At 48.1% G+C, this 18014-nt stretch overlaps 1 protein-coding gene across 1 annotated transcript in view; it reads right to left on the bottom strand.

Moving 5' to 3' along the window:
- The window catches only part of MSH2 (mutS homolog 2), an 81549-nt gene extending 65763 nt beyond the window's left edge, over window positions 1-15786 (bottom strand). Inside the window, exons 1-3 of the mRNA XM_062209401.1 lie at window positions 15516-15786; window positions 6481-6635; window positions 1060-1338 (exon numbers count right to left, since the gene is read on the bottom strand). Of these exons, the coding sequence (XP_062065385.1) occupies window positions 1060-1338; window positions 6481-6635; window positions 15516-15726 (645 nt within the window). The 5' untranslated portion in view covers window positions 15727-15786. The remainder of the gene's footprint in view (window positions 1-1059; window positions 1339-6480; window positions 6636-15515) is intronic.
- Between the last annotated feature and the right edge of the window lie 2228 nt (window positions 15787-18014).

Here is an 18014-nt window from a genome sequence, read left to right as displayed (position 1 = left end):
TTTCAATGACTATGAGAACAGGAAAACTGTAACACTGACAAAGTGACAACAAGTTAACCCACATTAAATCTTTATACAACATGCACCATGTATTAACAAATTTTTTAAATCTATAAGCTAAATTTTCACTGAAATTTGCAGTTCTATGTACAAAAAGGATTTTTTAAAGTCTCAACAGTAAAACTCTTCAGAAAAAAAAGGAAAATTGCTTTGGACACCATCTACATAAAACTGCCATCATATTTTTGCTACCTCTTATGGTATCTGAGGCCCACAAAAGGAGGTGTCCTTGGGGGCACAGCATCCCTTAGGCAACACCTAAATAAGAAACTATGAATCTGTAAATGGCAGAATCAAAATCTGGCTAAAAGACTCAGCAAAAGAAGCAGCCAAAGGTCCATTCAAACTAATCAAAAAATAATTCTACAGCACTACATCTTATTGATAAATGCATGCTAACTACAGTAATTTTTGTGTAATAATTATTCTTTCATAAAGGAGGAAGAAAGAACAAGAGGTAGATTAAGTCTTAGACAAGAAACTGCTTCTGATATTCTGCTAAAGATAGAAAGTTTCTTCAAAAGATAAGACATTCTCCACAATATAACATTTTATTAGGGGCTGGAGCTGTGGCTTAGTAGGTTAAGCAACTGCCTGCTGCACCAGTATCCCACATGGGTGCCAGTTCTAGTCCCGGCTGCTCCACTTCCGATCCAGCTCCCTGCTGATGGCCTGGGAAAGCAGTGGAAGGTGGCTGAAGTGCTTGGGCTCCTGCACTCATGTGGGAGACCAGAAGCTCCTGGCTCTGGATCGGCCCAGCTTTGGCCATTACAGCCATTTGAGGAGTGAACCAGCATATGGAAGACCTCTCTCTCCATCTCTCACTCTCTTGTCTGCAACTCTGCCTCTCAAGTAAATAAATAAATCCCCCCAAAAAAAATTTTGATTAGATACAAAAAAAATGACTTAAATTATTTTTTCCCTTCAAGAGTATCATGTTAATTAAAGAAACTTTCCTAGGCTTGGAGTCTCCTAGATCACTAGGCTTGGTGTTCTTACCTGTCTCAGTTTTCCCATGTCTCCAGCAGTCTCTCCTCCCGGTAAAACACATTCCTTTGGTCCAATCTGAATCAGGAGAGCCTCAAGATTGGAGAACTGGTCATTATCCGGGAACTCGCACAGTCCTAGCTTCCTCTGGATGGAATCAACATATCCAACTCCAACTTGCCTTTGACCATCAACTGTGGACATTTTAACACCCACAACACCAATGGAAGAGGACATATCATTGTTACCAAAGAGAATATCTTCAAACTGGGAAAGATTGCCAGGAGAAGCCTAAGCAAAAACACAGAAAATTTCTAAGAAACTGCTGAACATACTTTAAAGTTTTACAAGCAAACAAGTATCAGCCAACAATGATGAATTTTATTAATGAAATGATTTCTTAAAATAATTTCTTGTAATTATATACCTTACTTGTTATAGTACTTTCTACAAGAGTATTCTCCCTTTACCAATTATTTTCAGAACACTGGCGCATTATTTTAAAATAATTCTTATCAGAGGTGATTTTCAGTTGAAATTTAGCAAGTAGGTTTATACACACAAAATCATTAAGTTATCCAAACCAGTGATCTTGTTAATGCTATGCTTGCATTTCTACATCTGTCAAACTACCTATTCATTCACAGAGTAGCTGTATCACTAGAACAGTATTATTGGCTTCAATATTAACCTTTCATCTCCCTAAATCAACATGTTTATTTGTAAAATGCCGAGACTGATCTGGATCATGATTTCCGACTGATCTGGATCATGATTTCCAAGTAAAGGAACCCTGATCTATTTTCTTTTTAAAGATTTATTTATTACTTATTTGAAAGTCAGAGTGACACAGAGAGGAGATGCAGAGAGAGAGAGGTCTTCCATCCACTGGTTTACTCCCCAACTGGCTGCAACAGCCAGAGCTACACCGATCCAAAGCCAGGAACCAGGAGCTTCTTCCAGGTCTCCCACACTGATGCAGGGGCCCAAGGACTTGGGCCATCTTCCACTGCTTTCCCAGGCCATAGCAGAGAGCTAGATTGGAAGTGGAGCAGCCGGGTCTCAAACTGGTGCCCATTTGGGATGCCAGCACTGCAGGCAGTGGCTTTACCCGCTATGCTACAGCACCAGCACTCCTGATCTATTTTCAATATTTCAAAAACATTAGAAACCCTGGGGCTGTCACTGTGGCACAGCAAGTTAAGCTGCCTACTGCAACACAAACATCTCATATGGTCATCGGTTCAAGTCCTGGCTGTTCCACTTGCAGCTCTCTGCTAATGTGCCTGGGAAAGCAACAGAAGATGGTCCAAGTGCTTGGGCCTCCGCACCCATAGGAGAGACCCGGATGAAGCTTCTGGCTTTGGCCTGGCCCAGCCCTGGCCATTGCAGTCATCTGGGGAGTGAACCAGTGGATGGAAGGTCTCTTTCTCTAACTCTGCCTTTCAAATAAATAAATTTTTAAAAAATTAGAAATCTCTTAAGATTTAATATGCTAACTAAACAGTCAAATTTCTTTGCTTCTGACTGACCTGTATCAAACAGTGGGTGAAACTACATACTTCAACCCACTGAGAAGCTGGGAGGGTGCTGTTAACATCAGGCATTTCTGAAGCAACTGATGGATTATGATACCCTAACCCCAAAACACAAAATCACAAATGCTCCAAAACCCATAACCTTCTGAGTGCTGATGTAATACACAAGTGGAAAATTCCAAACCATGAAAACTGTTTCAGGTACAGACTTATGTAATTACTTTCAGGTTTTGTGTGTAAGATATATATGAAACAATGAATTTCATGCTTAAACTTGGTTCCAACCCCAGAAAAATTCCAAAATCAAAAAAAACCTGCACTCTAAATATTTCTGATCCCAAGTATTTCAAGTCATAGGACATGAATAGCTCTCCAAATGAGCATACTAAGAACCAAATTTAATCAACCAGCAACCACTAATAGACCTTAGCATCCATAATCATGATAATTACTTATATTCTCATGATTCCAAGTCTCTCAGAACTGTTGATTAAAATCTTGATCAGGGCCAGTGTTGTGGCACAGCAGGTTAAGCCACCACTTGTGACGTTAGCATCCCAAATGAGTGTTGGTTCTACTCCCAGCTTCTCCATTTCTGATCCATCTCCCTGCTAATGCACCTGGGAAACAAAAGATGACCCAAATGCTTAGGCCCCTGCTACCCATGTGTAAGACCCAGACTGAACTCCAGGCTCCTGGCTTTGGCCTAACAATTGTGGCCATTTGGGTAGTGAACAAGTAGATGGAGGATCTCTCAATCTCTCTCTCTTTCTTCCTCTCTGTCTGTAACTCTGCCTTCCAACAAATAAATTTTTTAAAAATTAAATGATATGTAGGCCGGCGCTGTGGCTCAGTAGGCTAATCCTACGCCTTGCGGCGCCGGCACACTGGGTTCTAGTCCCGGTCGGGGCACCAATCCTGTCCCAGTTGCCCCTCTTCCAGGCCAGCTCTCTGCTGTGGCCAGGGAGTGCAGTGGAGGATGGCCCAAGTTGGGCCCTGCACCCCATGGGAGACCAGGATAAGCACCTGGCTCCTGCCATCGGATCAGTGCGGTGCGCCGGCCGCAGCGCGCCTACCGTGGCAGCCATTGGAGGGTGAACCAACGGCAAAAAGGAAGACCTTTCTCTCTGTCTCCCTCTACTGTCCACTCTGCCTGTCAAAAATAAAAAAATGAAAAAAAAAATTAAATGATATATTGATGTAAACTGAGATAGAAAAATAAGTGGTATCGCTATCAAATCAAAAAAGCAAAGATTCAATCACAAACACAATTTTCTAACACACATGAAGGATTTTCAAAGTGTGTAGAAATGCACGTTTTTTAGGTTTATTTTATTATTTGAAAGAGTTATAGAGAGAGGTAGCAACAGAGAGAAAGATATTCCATCTGCTGGTTCACTCCCCCAAATAGCTGCAACGGCCATAGATGAGCCGATAGGAAGCCAGGAGCTTCTTTCAGGTCTCCATGTGGGTGCAGGGGTCCAAGGACTTGGCCATCCTTCACCGATTTCCCAGGTGCAGAACTGGATGAGAAGAGGAGCAGCCTGGGGCTGGCGCTGTGGCACAGTGCATTAAACCCCTGGACTAAAGCGCCCATATGGGCGCCAGTTCTGGTCCCGGCTGCTCCTCTTCCAATCCAGCTCTCTGCTAGGGGCCTGGGATAGCAGAAGATGGCCCAAGTCCTTGAGCCCCTGCACCCACATGGGAGACCCAGAAGAAGCTCCTGGTTTCAGATCAGCGTAGCTCCGACCGCTGCAGCCATTTGGGAAGTGAACCAGCAGACCTCTCTCTGTAACTCTCTCTCTCAAATAAATTTTAAAAAAACATGGGGGGCCGGCGCTGTGGCACAGTGGGTTAATCCTCTTCCTGCATCGCTGGCATCCCATATGGGCGCTGGTTCTAGTCCCAGTTGCTTCTCTTCCAATCCAGCTTTCTGCTATGGACTGGGAAAACAGTAGAAATTGGCCTAAGTGCTTGGGCCCCTGCATCCACCTGGGAGACCTGGAAGAAGCTCTTGGATCCTGGCTTCGGACTGGCGCAGCTCAGGACGTTGTGGCCATTTGGGGAGTGAACCAGCAGGTTGAAGACTTTTCTCTCTGTCTCTCCCACTAACCGTAACTCTACCTCTCAAATAAATAAATAAATAAAACATTTTTAAAAAGTATCTTAATATTCTTTTCCCTCTGATTTAAATGGTGAAAATTAAAAAATACCTGGGGGCCGGCGCCGTGGCTCACTTGGTTAATCCTCCACCTGTGGCGCTGGCATCCCATATGGGCCCCAGGTTCTAGTCCCGGTTGCTCCTCTTCCAGTCCAGCTCTCTGCTGTGGCCCGGGAGTGCAGTGGAGGATGGCCCAAGTGCTTGGGCCCTGCACCCGCATGGGAAACCAGGAGAAAGCACCTGACTCCTGGCTTCGGATCGGTGCAGCGCACCAGCCGTAGCAGCCATCTAGGGGGTGAACCAACAGAAGGAAGACCTTTCTCTCTGTCTCTCTCTCTCTCTCTCTCTCTCACAGTCTAACTCTGCCTGTCAAAAAAAAAAGAAAAAAAAAAAAATCACCTGGGGCCGGGGCTGTTTAGTGGGCTAAGCTTCCACCTGTGGCACCAGTATCCCATATGGGCACCAGTTTAAGTCCCAACTGCTCCAATTCTGAACCAGCTCCCTGCTGATGGCCTGGGAAAGCAGTGGAGGATGGTTCAAATCCTTGGGCCCCTATGCCCATGAGGGAGACCCGGAAGAAGCTCCTGGCTCCTGGCTTCGGATTGGCGCAGCTCTAGCCGTTGCGGCCATTTGGGGAGTAAACCAGTGGATGGAATATCTCTCTTTCTCTCCCTCTCAAATAAATAAATAAATCTTTTAAAAATATCACCTGTAAGAATTCTTTTTGCCAGAAAACTTCTCACAGGACATAAGAGAGTAAAGTGTGATCAGTTAACAACGATGACAATACCTTGAACTTGTAATTCCACACTTTGTTACTTAATAAATTCTTTTATTTATTTATTTATTTGACAGATAGAGTTAGACAGTGAGAGAGAGAGACAGAAAGGTCTTCCTTCTGTTGATTCACCCCCAAGATGGCTGCCACGGTCGACGCGCTGTGCCGATCCGAAGCCAGGAGCCAGGTGCTTCTCCTGGTCTCCCATGCGGGTGCAGGGCCCAAGCACTTGGGCCATCCTCCACTGCACTCCCGGGCCACAGCAGAGAGCTGGACTGGAAGAGGAGCACCTGGGACTAGAACCTGGGGCCCATATGGGATGCCGGCACCACAGGTGGAGGATTAACCAAGTGAGCCACGGCGCCAGCCCCTACTTAATAAATTCTTTTAGGGGAATAGAAAACATCCATCTGTGGTACCCTCAAGTCTCCATTAAAATCTTTCAAGACATAGGCCATGAAAGCAGTATTGAAAATTTCTGGAAATTCTATAATGTAGTATGCTAAATTCTCCCAGATATAATCCACAGAAATATCTATATTTACAAGGCAGTCGGGAAAGGAATATGGACTAAAGATTGAATAATAGTTAATTTGAAGCAGCTCCAATACCAAATGTTTAAATATTATACTAAACCTCACAATAAAAAAACTGAAGGGACTTTAAAGTCAGAAAGGTTCTTAAAAATCTAATTTTACTGTTCCTGAGAAACAGATACAAAAAGAGGACAAAACTGGAGAATATGCCAAGGTCACCCATTAGGAACAGAGGTAAAAAGAAACAAAATCTGCTGACTACAAGCCACATTTAATCCCTTTCAAGAATAAATCTCACCTCTCTAACACTTGAACCATTAATTTATTCCAATATTTACTGCGAATTAACACACAGCTGAATCATTCACATTTCTACTTTTTTCTACTTCTAATAAATCCATTAAGAAGGAAGGTAATTACCTTAAATGCCAAATACCAATCATTATCCTTGGAGGCCTTATTTCCAGCTCTATTTTTATAAACTTCAACTCTATATTGACGAACTAGAAGGAGATCTTTTACAAAGGACTCAAAATTCATTTTACTAAGCACAACACTCTGCAGAGTCTTTGCTCCTAAAAAAAAAAATACATTTTATACATTTGATAATTCAAAGTAAGTGTTCATAACTCTAACATAATGCTTCTCCAAGTTACAGTATCCTCCCAACCATTCATTCAGTCAAAAGCTGGGTCTTCAACTCCAGGGACTCTGGAAGGTGAAGGGTATAAAACAGTGACCAGACTTATGCCCCTGCTCCTGTGGAGATTACACAGCAAAATAAATTCTGGAAAACATATGAAAATAAAAGAATGAGAAATTGCGACTGGTATCTAAGGTTTCTCCTTGGAGTGACGTACTCAAGTTTACTGTGGTGATGGCTGCTCAACTCTGAGAATACACTAAAAACCACTGCAAACAGACTTGAAGTAGGTCAACTGTATTTTACCTTAACCATATTTCAATAAACCTGGTATATTTCTTAAACTCTGAGACAGGCTGGAAGGCAGGAAACTGAGGGAGTTCTTTACGAATGATTTCTATAATAAGAGACAAGGTCGACTGGTAAAAAACTGTTGGGAAAAGTGATGAGGCCCAATATGTGAAGAGTGGGAGCAATCACAGTGCTCTTCAAGACTCTGCAGGCAAGGCCAGTGCTGTGACACAGCAGGTTAAGCTGCCATCTGCAATGATACAGGTTCAAGTCCCGGCCGGCTGCTCCACTTCCAATCCAGCCCCCTGCTAATGCTCCTGGGACACTAGCGGGAGATGGACGCCTCTGCACCCACATGGGAGACCTGGATGAAGCTCCTGGCTCTGGCCTGGCCTAGCCCTGGCCATTGCAGCCATTTGGGAAGTGAACCAGCAGATGGAAGATCTTTTTCTCTATGTCTCTCCCTCTCTCTGTAATTCTGACTTTCCAATAAAAAATAAATCTTGCCAGCACCACGGCTCGATAGGCTAATCCTCCATCTGCAGCGCCAGCAACCCAGGTTCTAGTCCCAGTCAGGGCACCGGATTCTGTCCCAGTTGCCCCTCTTCCAGTCCAGCTCTCTGCTATGGCCCAGGAGTGCAGAGGAGGATGGCCCAAGTACTTGGGCCCTGCACCTGCATGGGAGACCAGGAGAAGCACCTGGCTCCTGGCTTTGGATCAGCGCGGTGCGCCGGCCGCAGCGGCCATTGTGGGGTAAACCAACGGAAAAGGAAGACCTTTCTCTCTGTCTCTCACTGTCCACTCTGCCTGTCAAAAAATAAATAAATAAATAAATAAATAAAAAAGACTTCTCAAGAAGTATGAATGTATGTATGAATCACACCTCAGCCTGTCCTTAAGTCAAGATTCCAAGGCAGCAAATCTGCAGGGGGGCCTTGGGTCCTGAGGTTCTAACACACTCCCAGGTGACGCTGATGCTTTTGGTCTATGTCCCATCTGGAGCAGCAAGGCTCTAAGGAGCACCCGGCTTCAGGCACAGGCAGGTGAGGCGGTCAAACACACAGGTCAACTTTATACATGGAGTGGGGACTGAGGATGGACAGCATAAAGGTTTAGGAAGAGCGCAACAACTGTTTGGGTCAGAGAGCCAAAACAAAAAGCTATGAGGAAGACACTGAGCAGAGAGATGAGCTGAACTGAAGGTTGCAGAAGGAATATCCGAAGTTAGTATCCGGGTAGACAGACAGAGAACGCTGTTCAAGTGTCTGCTGCCATAATTTACGGGATTCACCTCTGGTCATTTTTAGATTGTACGTATTTATGGTACATGGCATATTCTGATAGCCATATAGTGAAATGATTACCCTCGCCAAGCGGGTTAACACATTACCTCACAGATACCTTTTTTTGAGGTAAGAGCACCTAAAATCTACTAAAATCCCAGTATGTAATATTGCACTGTACATGAGCTCCCTAGCCTTACTCATCCTACATAACTGCAACTGACCCCTATCTCCCCTCCTCTTCCCCCCCCCCCCCCCCGTCCCTAGCAACCAGCTCTACTCACTGTGTATTTGACTTTTTTAAGATGGCACATACGGGCCGGCGCTGTGGCTTAACAGGCTAATCCTCCGCCTTGTGGCGCCGGCACACTGGGTTCTAGTCCCAGTTGGGGCGCCGGACTCTATCCCGGTTGCCCCTCTTCCAGGCCAGCTCTCTGCTATGGCCCGGGAAGGCAGTGGAGGATGGCCCAAGTGCTTGGGCCCTGCACCCGCAAGGGAGACCAGGAGAAGCACCTGGCTCCTGGCTTCGGATCAGCGAGATGCGCCAGCCGCAGCGGCCATTGGAGGGTGAACCAACAGCAAAAAGGAAGACCTTTCTCTCTGTCTCTCTCTCTCACTATCCACTCTGCCTGTCAAAAAAAAAAAAAAAAAAAAAAAAAGAAAGAAAGGGATCTTCCACTCACTGGTTCACTCCCCAGATGGCTGCAACAGGCATGGCTAGGTCAGGCGAAACTCCATTTGGATCTCCTGCATGCATGGCAGGGGCCCAAACAGCTGGGCCATCACATGAGGTCTCCAGGATTCGGCAGCAGGAAGTTGCATAGGAAGCAGAGTAGCCAGGCCTTGAACTGGCACGCCGACAGGGAATTTGGGCATCCCAAACAGGGCTTAATCTGCTGCACTGCAATAGCTGCCCCTGGCTTTTCTTTCTGTTCCCCTTCCCAGATTGTCACTTACCCCTTCCCCAGCAAGGGCACGTACTGCACAGACCTGTCATAGCATATGTAAATTACTTCTGCTATCCTTGTATTGATATGAAAGGCACCAAACCGTAAGCTTTCTTTTATGCCTGGATTTCTCACAAACATAATTTTTATGAGTCATTCATATTTTTTGCATGCAGTATTGTTCATTCTCATTGCACAGCGTATTTTACTGTGTGAATAAATAAAATTTACTGGCCAGCGCCGCGGCTCAACAGGCTAATCCTCCGCCTCGCAGCGCCGGCACACCGGGTTCTAGTCCCGGTCGGGGCACCGATCCTGTCCCGGCTGCCCCTCTTCCAGGCCAGCTCTCTGCTGTGGCCAGGGAGTGCAGTGGAGGATGGCCCATGTGCTTGGGCCCTGCACCCCATGGGAGACCAGGATAAGCACCTGGCTCCTGCCATCGGATCAGCGCGGTGTACCGGCCGCAGCGCACTGGCCGCGGCGGCCATTGGAGGGTGAACCAACGGCAAAAAGGAAGACCTTTCTCTCTGTCTCTCTCTCTCACTGTCCACTCTGCCTGTTAAAAAAATAAATAAATAAATAAATAAAATTTACTTATGTGTCTTAGTGTTGACTGGCATTTGAGTGGTTTCTAATTTAGGGCTGTGGACACTGTTGTACTTATCTTTTAGTAAATATCTATGTATGCTTTCTGCTAGGTCTATTTTCCACTGCTAACACAAACTGCTGGGGGTGGAGGGAGTACCAGCTCTGTGGCATAGCGGGGTAAAGCTGCCACCTGCAGTGCTGGCATCCCCCATGTGTGCAAGTTCAAGTCCTGGCTGCTCCACTTCCAACCCAGCTCTGCTATAGCCTGGGAAAGCAGTGAAAGACAGCCCAAGTTCTTGGGCCCCTGCACCAGTGTGGGAAGGCCCAGAGGAAGTTCCTGACTCCTGACATCGGCCAACTGGAGAGTGAACCATCAGATGGAAGACCCCTCTCTCTCTCTCTCAACTCTTTCAAATAAATAAATAAATCTAAAAAACAAAACAAAACAAAAAACTTCTGAGCCAGGGCTATGTGTACACTCAGCTTTAGTAGACACTGCCGAACAGTTTGCCAAGGTATTTGAAACAGTACCTTGTACTCCCACCAGGTGTGCAGGAGTGTTCTAGGGGCTTCACCTCCCTGTTAACCCTCAGCACTTAGCTGATTGTGATTTAATCATTCTGGTGATAAGGTAGTGTAATCGTACTGTAGTTTCAACTTGTATCTCAGTGATGACTAATAGAATCGAGGACATTGTCACACATTTATCAGACATCTAAATCTCTTCTATAAAGTCTTGTATTGGTGTTTCCTCTAAACTGAATATACTGAATAAACTGAAATAAATACTAAACTGAAGGAATTCTTCATATACCTGTGAAGATTTTTTTAAACTAAGATGTCTTTTTTTTTGAAGACTTATTTATTTGAAAGAGAGTTACAGAGAGGCAGAGACAGAAAGAGAGAGGTCTTCCATCCACTGGTTCATTCCCAAATGGCCACAAAGGCCGGAGCTGGGCCAATCCAAAGCCAGGAGCCAGGAGCTTCTTCTGGGTCTCCCACATGGGTCCAAGCACTTGGGCCATCCTCTGCTGCTCTCCTAGACACATTAGCAGGGAGCTGGATTAGAAGTGGAGCAGCTGAGATGCAAACCAGTGCCCACAAGGGATGCAGGCGCTGCAGCCAGGGCTTTACCCGCTGTGCCACAGTGCTGGCCCCACCTGTGAAGATTTCTAAGGACTAATACAAACTGCAATCCAGAAAGTCAGAACACATTCCAGTAGTATGTAAGAATATTACCTCACCATACTCTCACCAGCACTGTAACTTTATCATCTTGCCTGTTTTAAGCTCAAATCCAGAGTTAACAATAGTTGCCAGGCATCTCACAGACCAGCAGAATCTCAAACACAAACCAAAAAAAGTTGGGTGCCAACTAAAGGTTACATTTTTTTTTGTCCAGCCACCATTTGATATAAATCATTTCATAAGATGATTAACATTAAAAACAAAAAAAACAAAAAACTAGTAAGTGAATGCAACACCTCCAGGTTCAACTAAGCATTCAGGCTCACAAGAACCACACTCGTGGCATCAACCCACTGGGAGCGACCACTTGCCAGCTGGGCAGCACCACCCATTCCTCTCAGCGCACAGCACCAGGCTGCATGGCAATCCACACCACCCTTCTCCCAGGACAGCTCAGGTGCAAGGAGAGGCCACCTTAGTGTATGCATGGCTGCCAGGAGCCCCATAAGGGACCTGACAGTCATCAGAGACACCTCATTCAGAGCCTGAAGTATGGAGTCCTTATCTAGTATTTATGTAATTTACCAATTGGGGTCATTTTTGCAATAAGCAATGCTAACCAGAAACAGCAGACATCCTAAACCTAATTGTATTCCTTAAATAAAAGCCTTCTTTGGGGCGTGGGGGACAGGCAGCAAAGGAAGTTTTGTTAACACTTTACCAACATGACAGTCAAACGAAAGATTCCTCCCAACAAAGTATTAGCAGCCTTACATCAGCACACATTATAAAAACTCTTCGGTTACATTGCACCTTGGGTGGTTCCCCAGCTTTTAAGAACCATGGTACATTTTCCAAGTTTTTATTTATTTATTTGAAGGACAGAGCCAGTGAGACATTAAAGAGATCCACCATCCAACTGCTTCACTGTCCAAATGCCCACCACAGCCAGAGCTGGGCGAGGAGGGCGGGGCTCAGTGGGGATGTACGGTGTGAGTAGCAGGGACTCAGCCTGTAAGCCATCACCTGCTGTCTCTCAGGCTGCACATTGCCAAGACTCTGCGATGAGGAGCAGGCAGAGAGCCAGGACTCAAACTCAAGCTCTCTAACATGGGATGAAGGCGGTCCAAGTGGCATCCTTCATCAAACTGTCACGCACTTCTGTTTTCACTCTCTCTTCTTCAGTATTTCCATCAATGTCTAGTAACAAATTACCCATCTTTCACAGCCATTATATACTCAGATAAACAGTACCCTTAGCATTTCTCCAATGTTAGAAATAGATCCTTGGAGGGGCCGGCGATGTGACGTAGCAGGTAAAGCTACTGCCTGAGGTGCCAGCATCCCATTTGGGTGCCGGTTCAAGTCCTGGTTGCTCGACTTTTTTTTTTTTTTTTTTTTTTTTGACAGGCAGAGTTAGAGAGAGAGAGAGAGAGAGAGAGAGAGAAAGGTCTTCCTTTTCCGTTGGTTCACCCCCCAGATGGCCACCATGGCTGGTGTGCTGCAGCCGGCGCTATGTGCCAAACCAAAGCCAGGAGCCAGGTGCTTCCTCCTGGTCTCCCATACAGGTGCAGGGCCCAAGCACTTGGGCCATCCTCCACTGCCTTCCCGGGCCACAGCAGAGAGCTGGACTGGAAGAGGAACAATCCAGGATTAGAATCTGGGGTGCCGGTGCCGCAGGGGAGGATTAGCCAAGAGAGCCGCGGTGCCGGACTGCTCCACTTCTGATCCAGCTCTCTGTTATGGTCTGGGAAAGCAGTGGAAATGGTCCAAGTCCTTGGGCCCCTGCACCCATGTGGGAGACAGGGAAGAAGCTCCTGGCTCCTGACTGGTGTAACTCCAGCTGTTGTGGCCATTTGGGGAGGGAACCAGCGGATGGAAGACTATCTCTCTCTCTCTCTCTCTCTCTCTCTCTCTCTCACTCTCTCTCTGCCTCTCTGTAACTCTGCCTTTCAAATAAATAAATAAATCTTAAAAAAAAAAATAGATCCTTGGGAGAAACATATTTACTTCCTAATCTCTTTGAAAAGTAAAACTCAGGGCCTGCCTTTCAGCGCAGATTAAACTACCACCTGCAATACTGGTTCAAGTCCCAGTTGCTCCACTTTCAATCCAGCTCCCTGATAATGTGGCTGGGAAAGAAGCAGATGGTGGATGAGTGCTGGGACCCTGCCATCCACGTGGGAGACACAGATGGAGTTCCAGGATCCCTGCTTTGGCTAGGAACAGCCCCACTGTTGAGGCCATTTGAGGAGTGATGCAAGGTCTCTAACTCTGCCTTTCTAATAAATAAATAAATCTTTAAAAAAGTAAAATTCACCTACAACTACATTCTCAACCCATAAGATGAGATACCTGTTTAGATTACTGTATTAGAAATACTCTTGAATTAGGCCGGCGCCGCGGCTCACTAGGCTAATCCTCCGCCTTGTGGCGCCGGCACACGGGGTTCTAGTCCCGGTTGGGGCACCGGTCCTGTCCCGGATGCCCCTCTTCCAGGCCAACTCTCTGCTATGGCCAGGGAGTGCAGTGGAGGATGGCCCAAGTGCTTGGGCCCTGCACCCCATGGGAGACCAGGAGAAGCACCTGGCTCCTGCCATCAGATCAGCGCGGTGCGCCGGCCGCAGTGCACCAACCGCGGTGGCCATTGGAGGGTGAACCAACGGCAAAGGAAGACATTTCTCTCTGTCTCTCTCTCTCACTGTCCACTCTGCCTGTCAAAACATAAATAAATAAATATTTAAAAAAAGAAATACTCTTGAATTTAAAAAAAAAAAGTATCCCTAGTAAACTCTTACATTTTCATCTTCAAGTCACAAAACCATTTTTTTAAAAAATCTATGCTCCAATATAAAAAGATACCTGGATGTTCATACGAAATTCCCTTCCCAATAAGCAGATGTTATACTTAATATCTACTATTCCTTCTATACCCCAAATTAGACAAAAAATATTAAATTCAATGGTGCTTAGAAAAAAATCAGTAATCCAAACCATACAAGTATGTTTGGAGCTTTTCACCTAGCTTTAAATGCTAAAACTATTCTAAACTGAATACAAAGACAAGACAGCTATGTGAACTATCCTTTAACAGGTTTCATATAATCTCTGAAAACTGAAAAGCAGGGGTGAGGGCTCTGATACAGCTGGTCCATGCTTGCCTCACCCACATCTCATATCAGAGTCCTGACCAGCTTCCTGCTAATGCATCCTGGGAGACAGCAGATGATGGCCCATGTGGGCCCCTGCCACCCATATGGGAGGCCTGGAAGGAGTTCTTGGCTCCCGGCTTCAGCGTGGCCCAGCCCTGGTTGTTGCAGCCTTGGGGAGTGAATCAGCAGATGGATGATCCCGCCCCCCATCCACAATCAGTCCGTAGTTCTGCCTTTCAAGTAGATGAAAGTAAGTTAAGATTTTAAAAAATATTTTGGAAAACAGCTAAGATCATCATCAACTGTGAAGCTAGTCTCAAATGATCCTACACCTCCACTCCTGCCCCCTTCTAAACCCTCTGCCACCCTGCAGCCCAAATGTTGTTTACTGAGAAGTCTTCAGCCCGCTCACTGTCTACAGCGTAAAAATCCAACACGTCAGCACAACATAAAAAGCTTTATGCCACCTAAGTCCACCTATCTGGGTTCGCATCCTCACTCATCATTTTGCACACCAGCAGTACCAATCCACCTCGTTCAGGGCTCTCTCCACGCCCCCAAACTCCTACTCCTCCAGGGCGCAAATGAAATCTGGCGATCCTGCCTCTACGCCTCTTGGCCAACTGCGTGTGGCGCTCACCTCCACAGAATCTTCACCTTTAACTCTTTCTGCCTTGCCGTCCACTAAGGTGAGCTCTTTAAAGAAAGCGGAGGCGGCGCCTTTTTTTCCTGTGCCCATGACCCTGCGTGAACCTAAGGTGCGAACCAGAAACACCTGTCGGTAGCGCTCCACCTACACGTCGGGCCTGGAACCCCTCTTCCCCCCAACTCCTCCCTTCCCCGAGAAGGCTCTTCGCGGTGTCACAGATCAACACTCACTCGCAGGAACACCCAGCCCACCCAGGGTCCTCTGATCATTCAGCAGCTTTCCAGGAAGAGAGCCGCCCGGGGGCAAACAGCACCGGATGCTGCTTCCCAGCCCGGCCCCAGGGCACAGCTAGTAACCGGAGCCGAGTTCAGCGCCCGCGGGCCACACCTCCCTCCGCGCCAGTCTGCGCGCACCGAGCGTCGTGGGGGCACACTGATGTGGGTGACAGAAAAGCACGACGCTGCCTCCTGGTGCTGCAGAACCGACTAGAGCGGAGTATGAACACCTGCGAGCGCTGCGGGCAGCCGGAGCGCCAGGGGCCGCGGGGCTGAGGGGACTGTCCCTGCCCCGCCAGGCTGGCCAGAGAGGAAGCGGAATCCTCCGCCCGGCGCCCACGTCCCCGCCCCGGGCCCAGCCTCCGCCCGGGAGAGGCAGCCCGCAGCCCATTCCCTGAGGGGGCGCTGGCGCTGCCCCCGGGCCCCTTCCGAGCCTCACCTGCCGGCCCCATGTACTTGACCACCCCCTGGGTCTTGAACACCTCCCGGGCGGCCAGCAGCGCGTCCTCGCCGTGCGCCGTGTAGAAGTCGCCCCGGTCGAAAAGGCGCACGGTAGTGGTCGGCTTCTCCGGCATGCCCTGGAAGAAGCGCACGAAGCCGACTTCGGCCGCGCTCTCCAGCTGCAGCGTGTCCTTCGGCTGCACCGCCATTTCGGAAGCTCTCCGCCTCCCGGCTTAGGGAACCGCGCGAGCCTGCACCCACCAAGCTGTTTCCCGCCTCCCCTCCCTCGCCCCCAGCGCGGCGTGCGACCTCTGCGGATACACCCAATCAGCATCCAGCGCTGAGTCTCGGTGGGCGGGCGTCCGCCGCGGCCTCCAATCGCTAGCGGACGCGGTCCAGCTTCCCGCGCACGCTGGGGACTCTGCCTACTGCGCATGCTTGCGGCTAAGTCACGCGCAGACCCGCAGACGCCAAGCCGTGGCAGGATGGCGCTGCCCGCAGTTTCGCCGCTGCTAGCTTGGAACGCAGGTGGTTGATGGCCAGGCTAGGCGGCGACCAGGTGGGACTTTCCCGGCAGGTAGCGAGTTTATTAAGTGGCCGGAATGAAATCAGGAAGAAACTTGAAAACAAAAGCTCGCCTTCGTCCTCATCCCAGTCTGTTCTTAAGCTGTGCCCTGAGTAGACTGCCAGCGTCGGGATTACGTGTTTAGTCTCCGGTCTACCTACTGTTCCCCGGCAACCGAATTCTTTCATTGGCTGTTTAGTCCGTTCTGTTTCTGGGGGCCGGCGTTGTGGCGCGGCCGGTAAAGCAGCCGTCTGCTGGGAGCCCACTGGAGTCGGCTGCTCCACTCCCATCCAGCCCCCGCTAATGGCCTGGGAAAGCAGCGGAGGAGGCCTGGAAGAAGCTTCTGGCTCTGCTTTGGCCTGGCCCAGCCCTAGACATCGGTGCAATTTGGGGAATGAAACACCCCCCCTCCCCCCCCCCCCCCGTCTCCCTCTTTGGAAATCTGCTTCTCAAATAAACAAGTCTTTTAAAAAAAAAAAAAACCTGTTGTAGTGGCCTGCTATGTGCCCCACTGTCCTTGGCTCTGAGGATCACCAATAAAACGCGTCACTGGGTGGTCCCGTCTCCATTCTAATGCATGGGTTCAGATAATGAATGTTGTAGGTAGCCAGAATGGTGCTTTAGAAGATAAGTGTTTACCAAACATGCAGAAGGGGAGTTGAACTTTTTTAAAACGTTGAGGGAAAGAGCTGAGGGAGGTCGGGATCCATCCTGAGGTAATTCCTTTAAGAAGGGTATTACACATTCCTGTTTGGCTCACACGCCCTGTGGAAATGGCCCCAAAACTTAACTCAGCAGAGTTGCCTTAGAGACTTTTCATTCACATTCCTGATCCCCGCTCCCGTAAAATGGGTTGTAATTTCTGAGGGAGGGGCCCTCCAACATCTTTTAATCTTTTTAAAAAGATTTATTTATTTATCAGAGGCAGAGAGAGAGAGGTCTTCGGTATGCTGGTCCACTCCCCAAATGGCTGCAGTGGCAGGAGCCAGGAGCTTCTTCCAGGTCTCCCATGTGGGTGCAGGGGCCCAAGGACTTGAGCCATCCTCCCTGCTTTTCCAAGCCATAGCAGGGAAGTGGCTCAACAGTGGAGCAGCTGGGACTCAACCGACGCCAATATGGGATGCCAGCACTGCAGGTGGCGGCCCCTTAATCTTTTTTTAAGACATTTATTTGAAAGGCAGAGTGACAGAGGAGATATTCCATCCACTGGATCACTTCTCAAATGGCCACAGTAGCCCGTGATGGGCCAGGCTGGGGCTGGGAGCTCCACCTGGGTCTTGCGCAGAGGCGCAGGGATTTGTTCTGTCTTGCACTGCTTTCCCAGTGTTAGCAGGAAGCTGGATCAGAAGCAGAGCAGCCAGAACTCCAGCCTGCAGTCAGATACAGATCAGAGGCAGCAGCTTAACCAGCTGTGCCACCATGCCGCCCCCACCCACCCACCCCGCTCCACTTTTCAAAACAGCTTGAGTATTCCTGACCATCAGCCCAATTTAGAAACCACTGGCCTGCTGGTTAAGATCCAAATGCCAAGCCACATAGCGGGTAAAGCTGCCACCTGCAGTGCTGGCATCCCATATGGGTACAGGTTTGAGTGCCATCTGCTCCACTTCCAATCCAGCTCTCTGCTACGGCCTGGGAAGGCAGTGGAAGATGGCCCAGGTCCATGGGCCCCTGCACCCACATGGGAGACCCAGAAGAAGCTCCAGGCTCCTGGCTTCCAATCTGCATAGCTCCAGCCATTGCGGCCATTTGGGGAGTGAACCAGCAGGCGGAATATCTCTCTTTCTCTCTTCCTCTGTATCTCTGTAATTCTGCCTTTCAAGTAAAATAAAAAAATATTTTTAAAATTTCAAATGCCTTGGGGAAGCTGAGAAAGTCTGCATTATGTGACTGCAGACTACCTTCCCAGCAACATCGTCTACAGCTCAGCAG

The sequence above is a fragment of the Lepus europaeus genome, chromosome 13 (assembly GCF_033115175.1).
Source record: "Lepus europaeus isolate LE1 chromosome 13, mLepTim1.pri, whole genome shotgun sequence".
NCBI classification, from domain to species: domain Eukaryota; kingdom Metazoa; phylum Chordata; class Mammalia; order Lagomorpha; family Leporidae; genus Lepus; species Lepus europaeus.
Note: the sequence above shows the minus strand (reverse complement) of the source record. Positions and strands in the feature narration are given on the sequence as shown.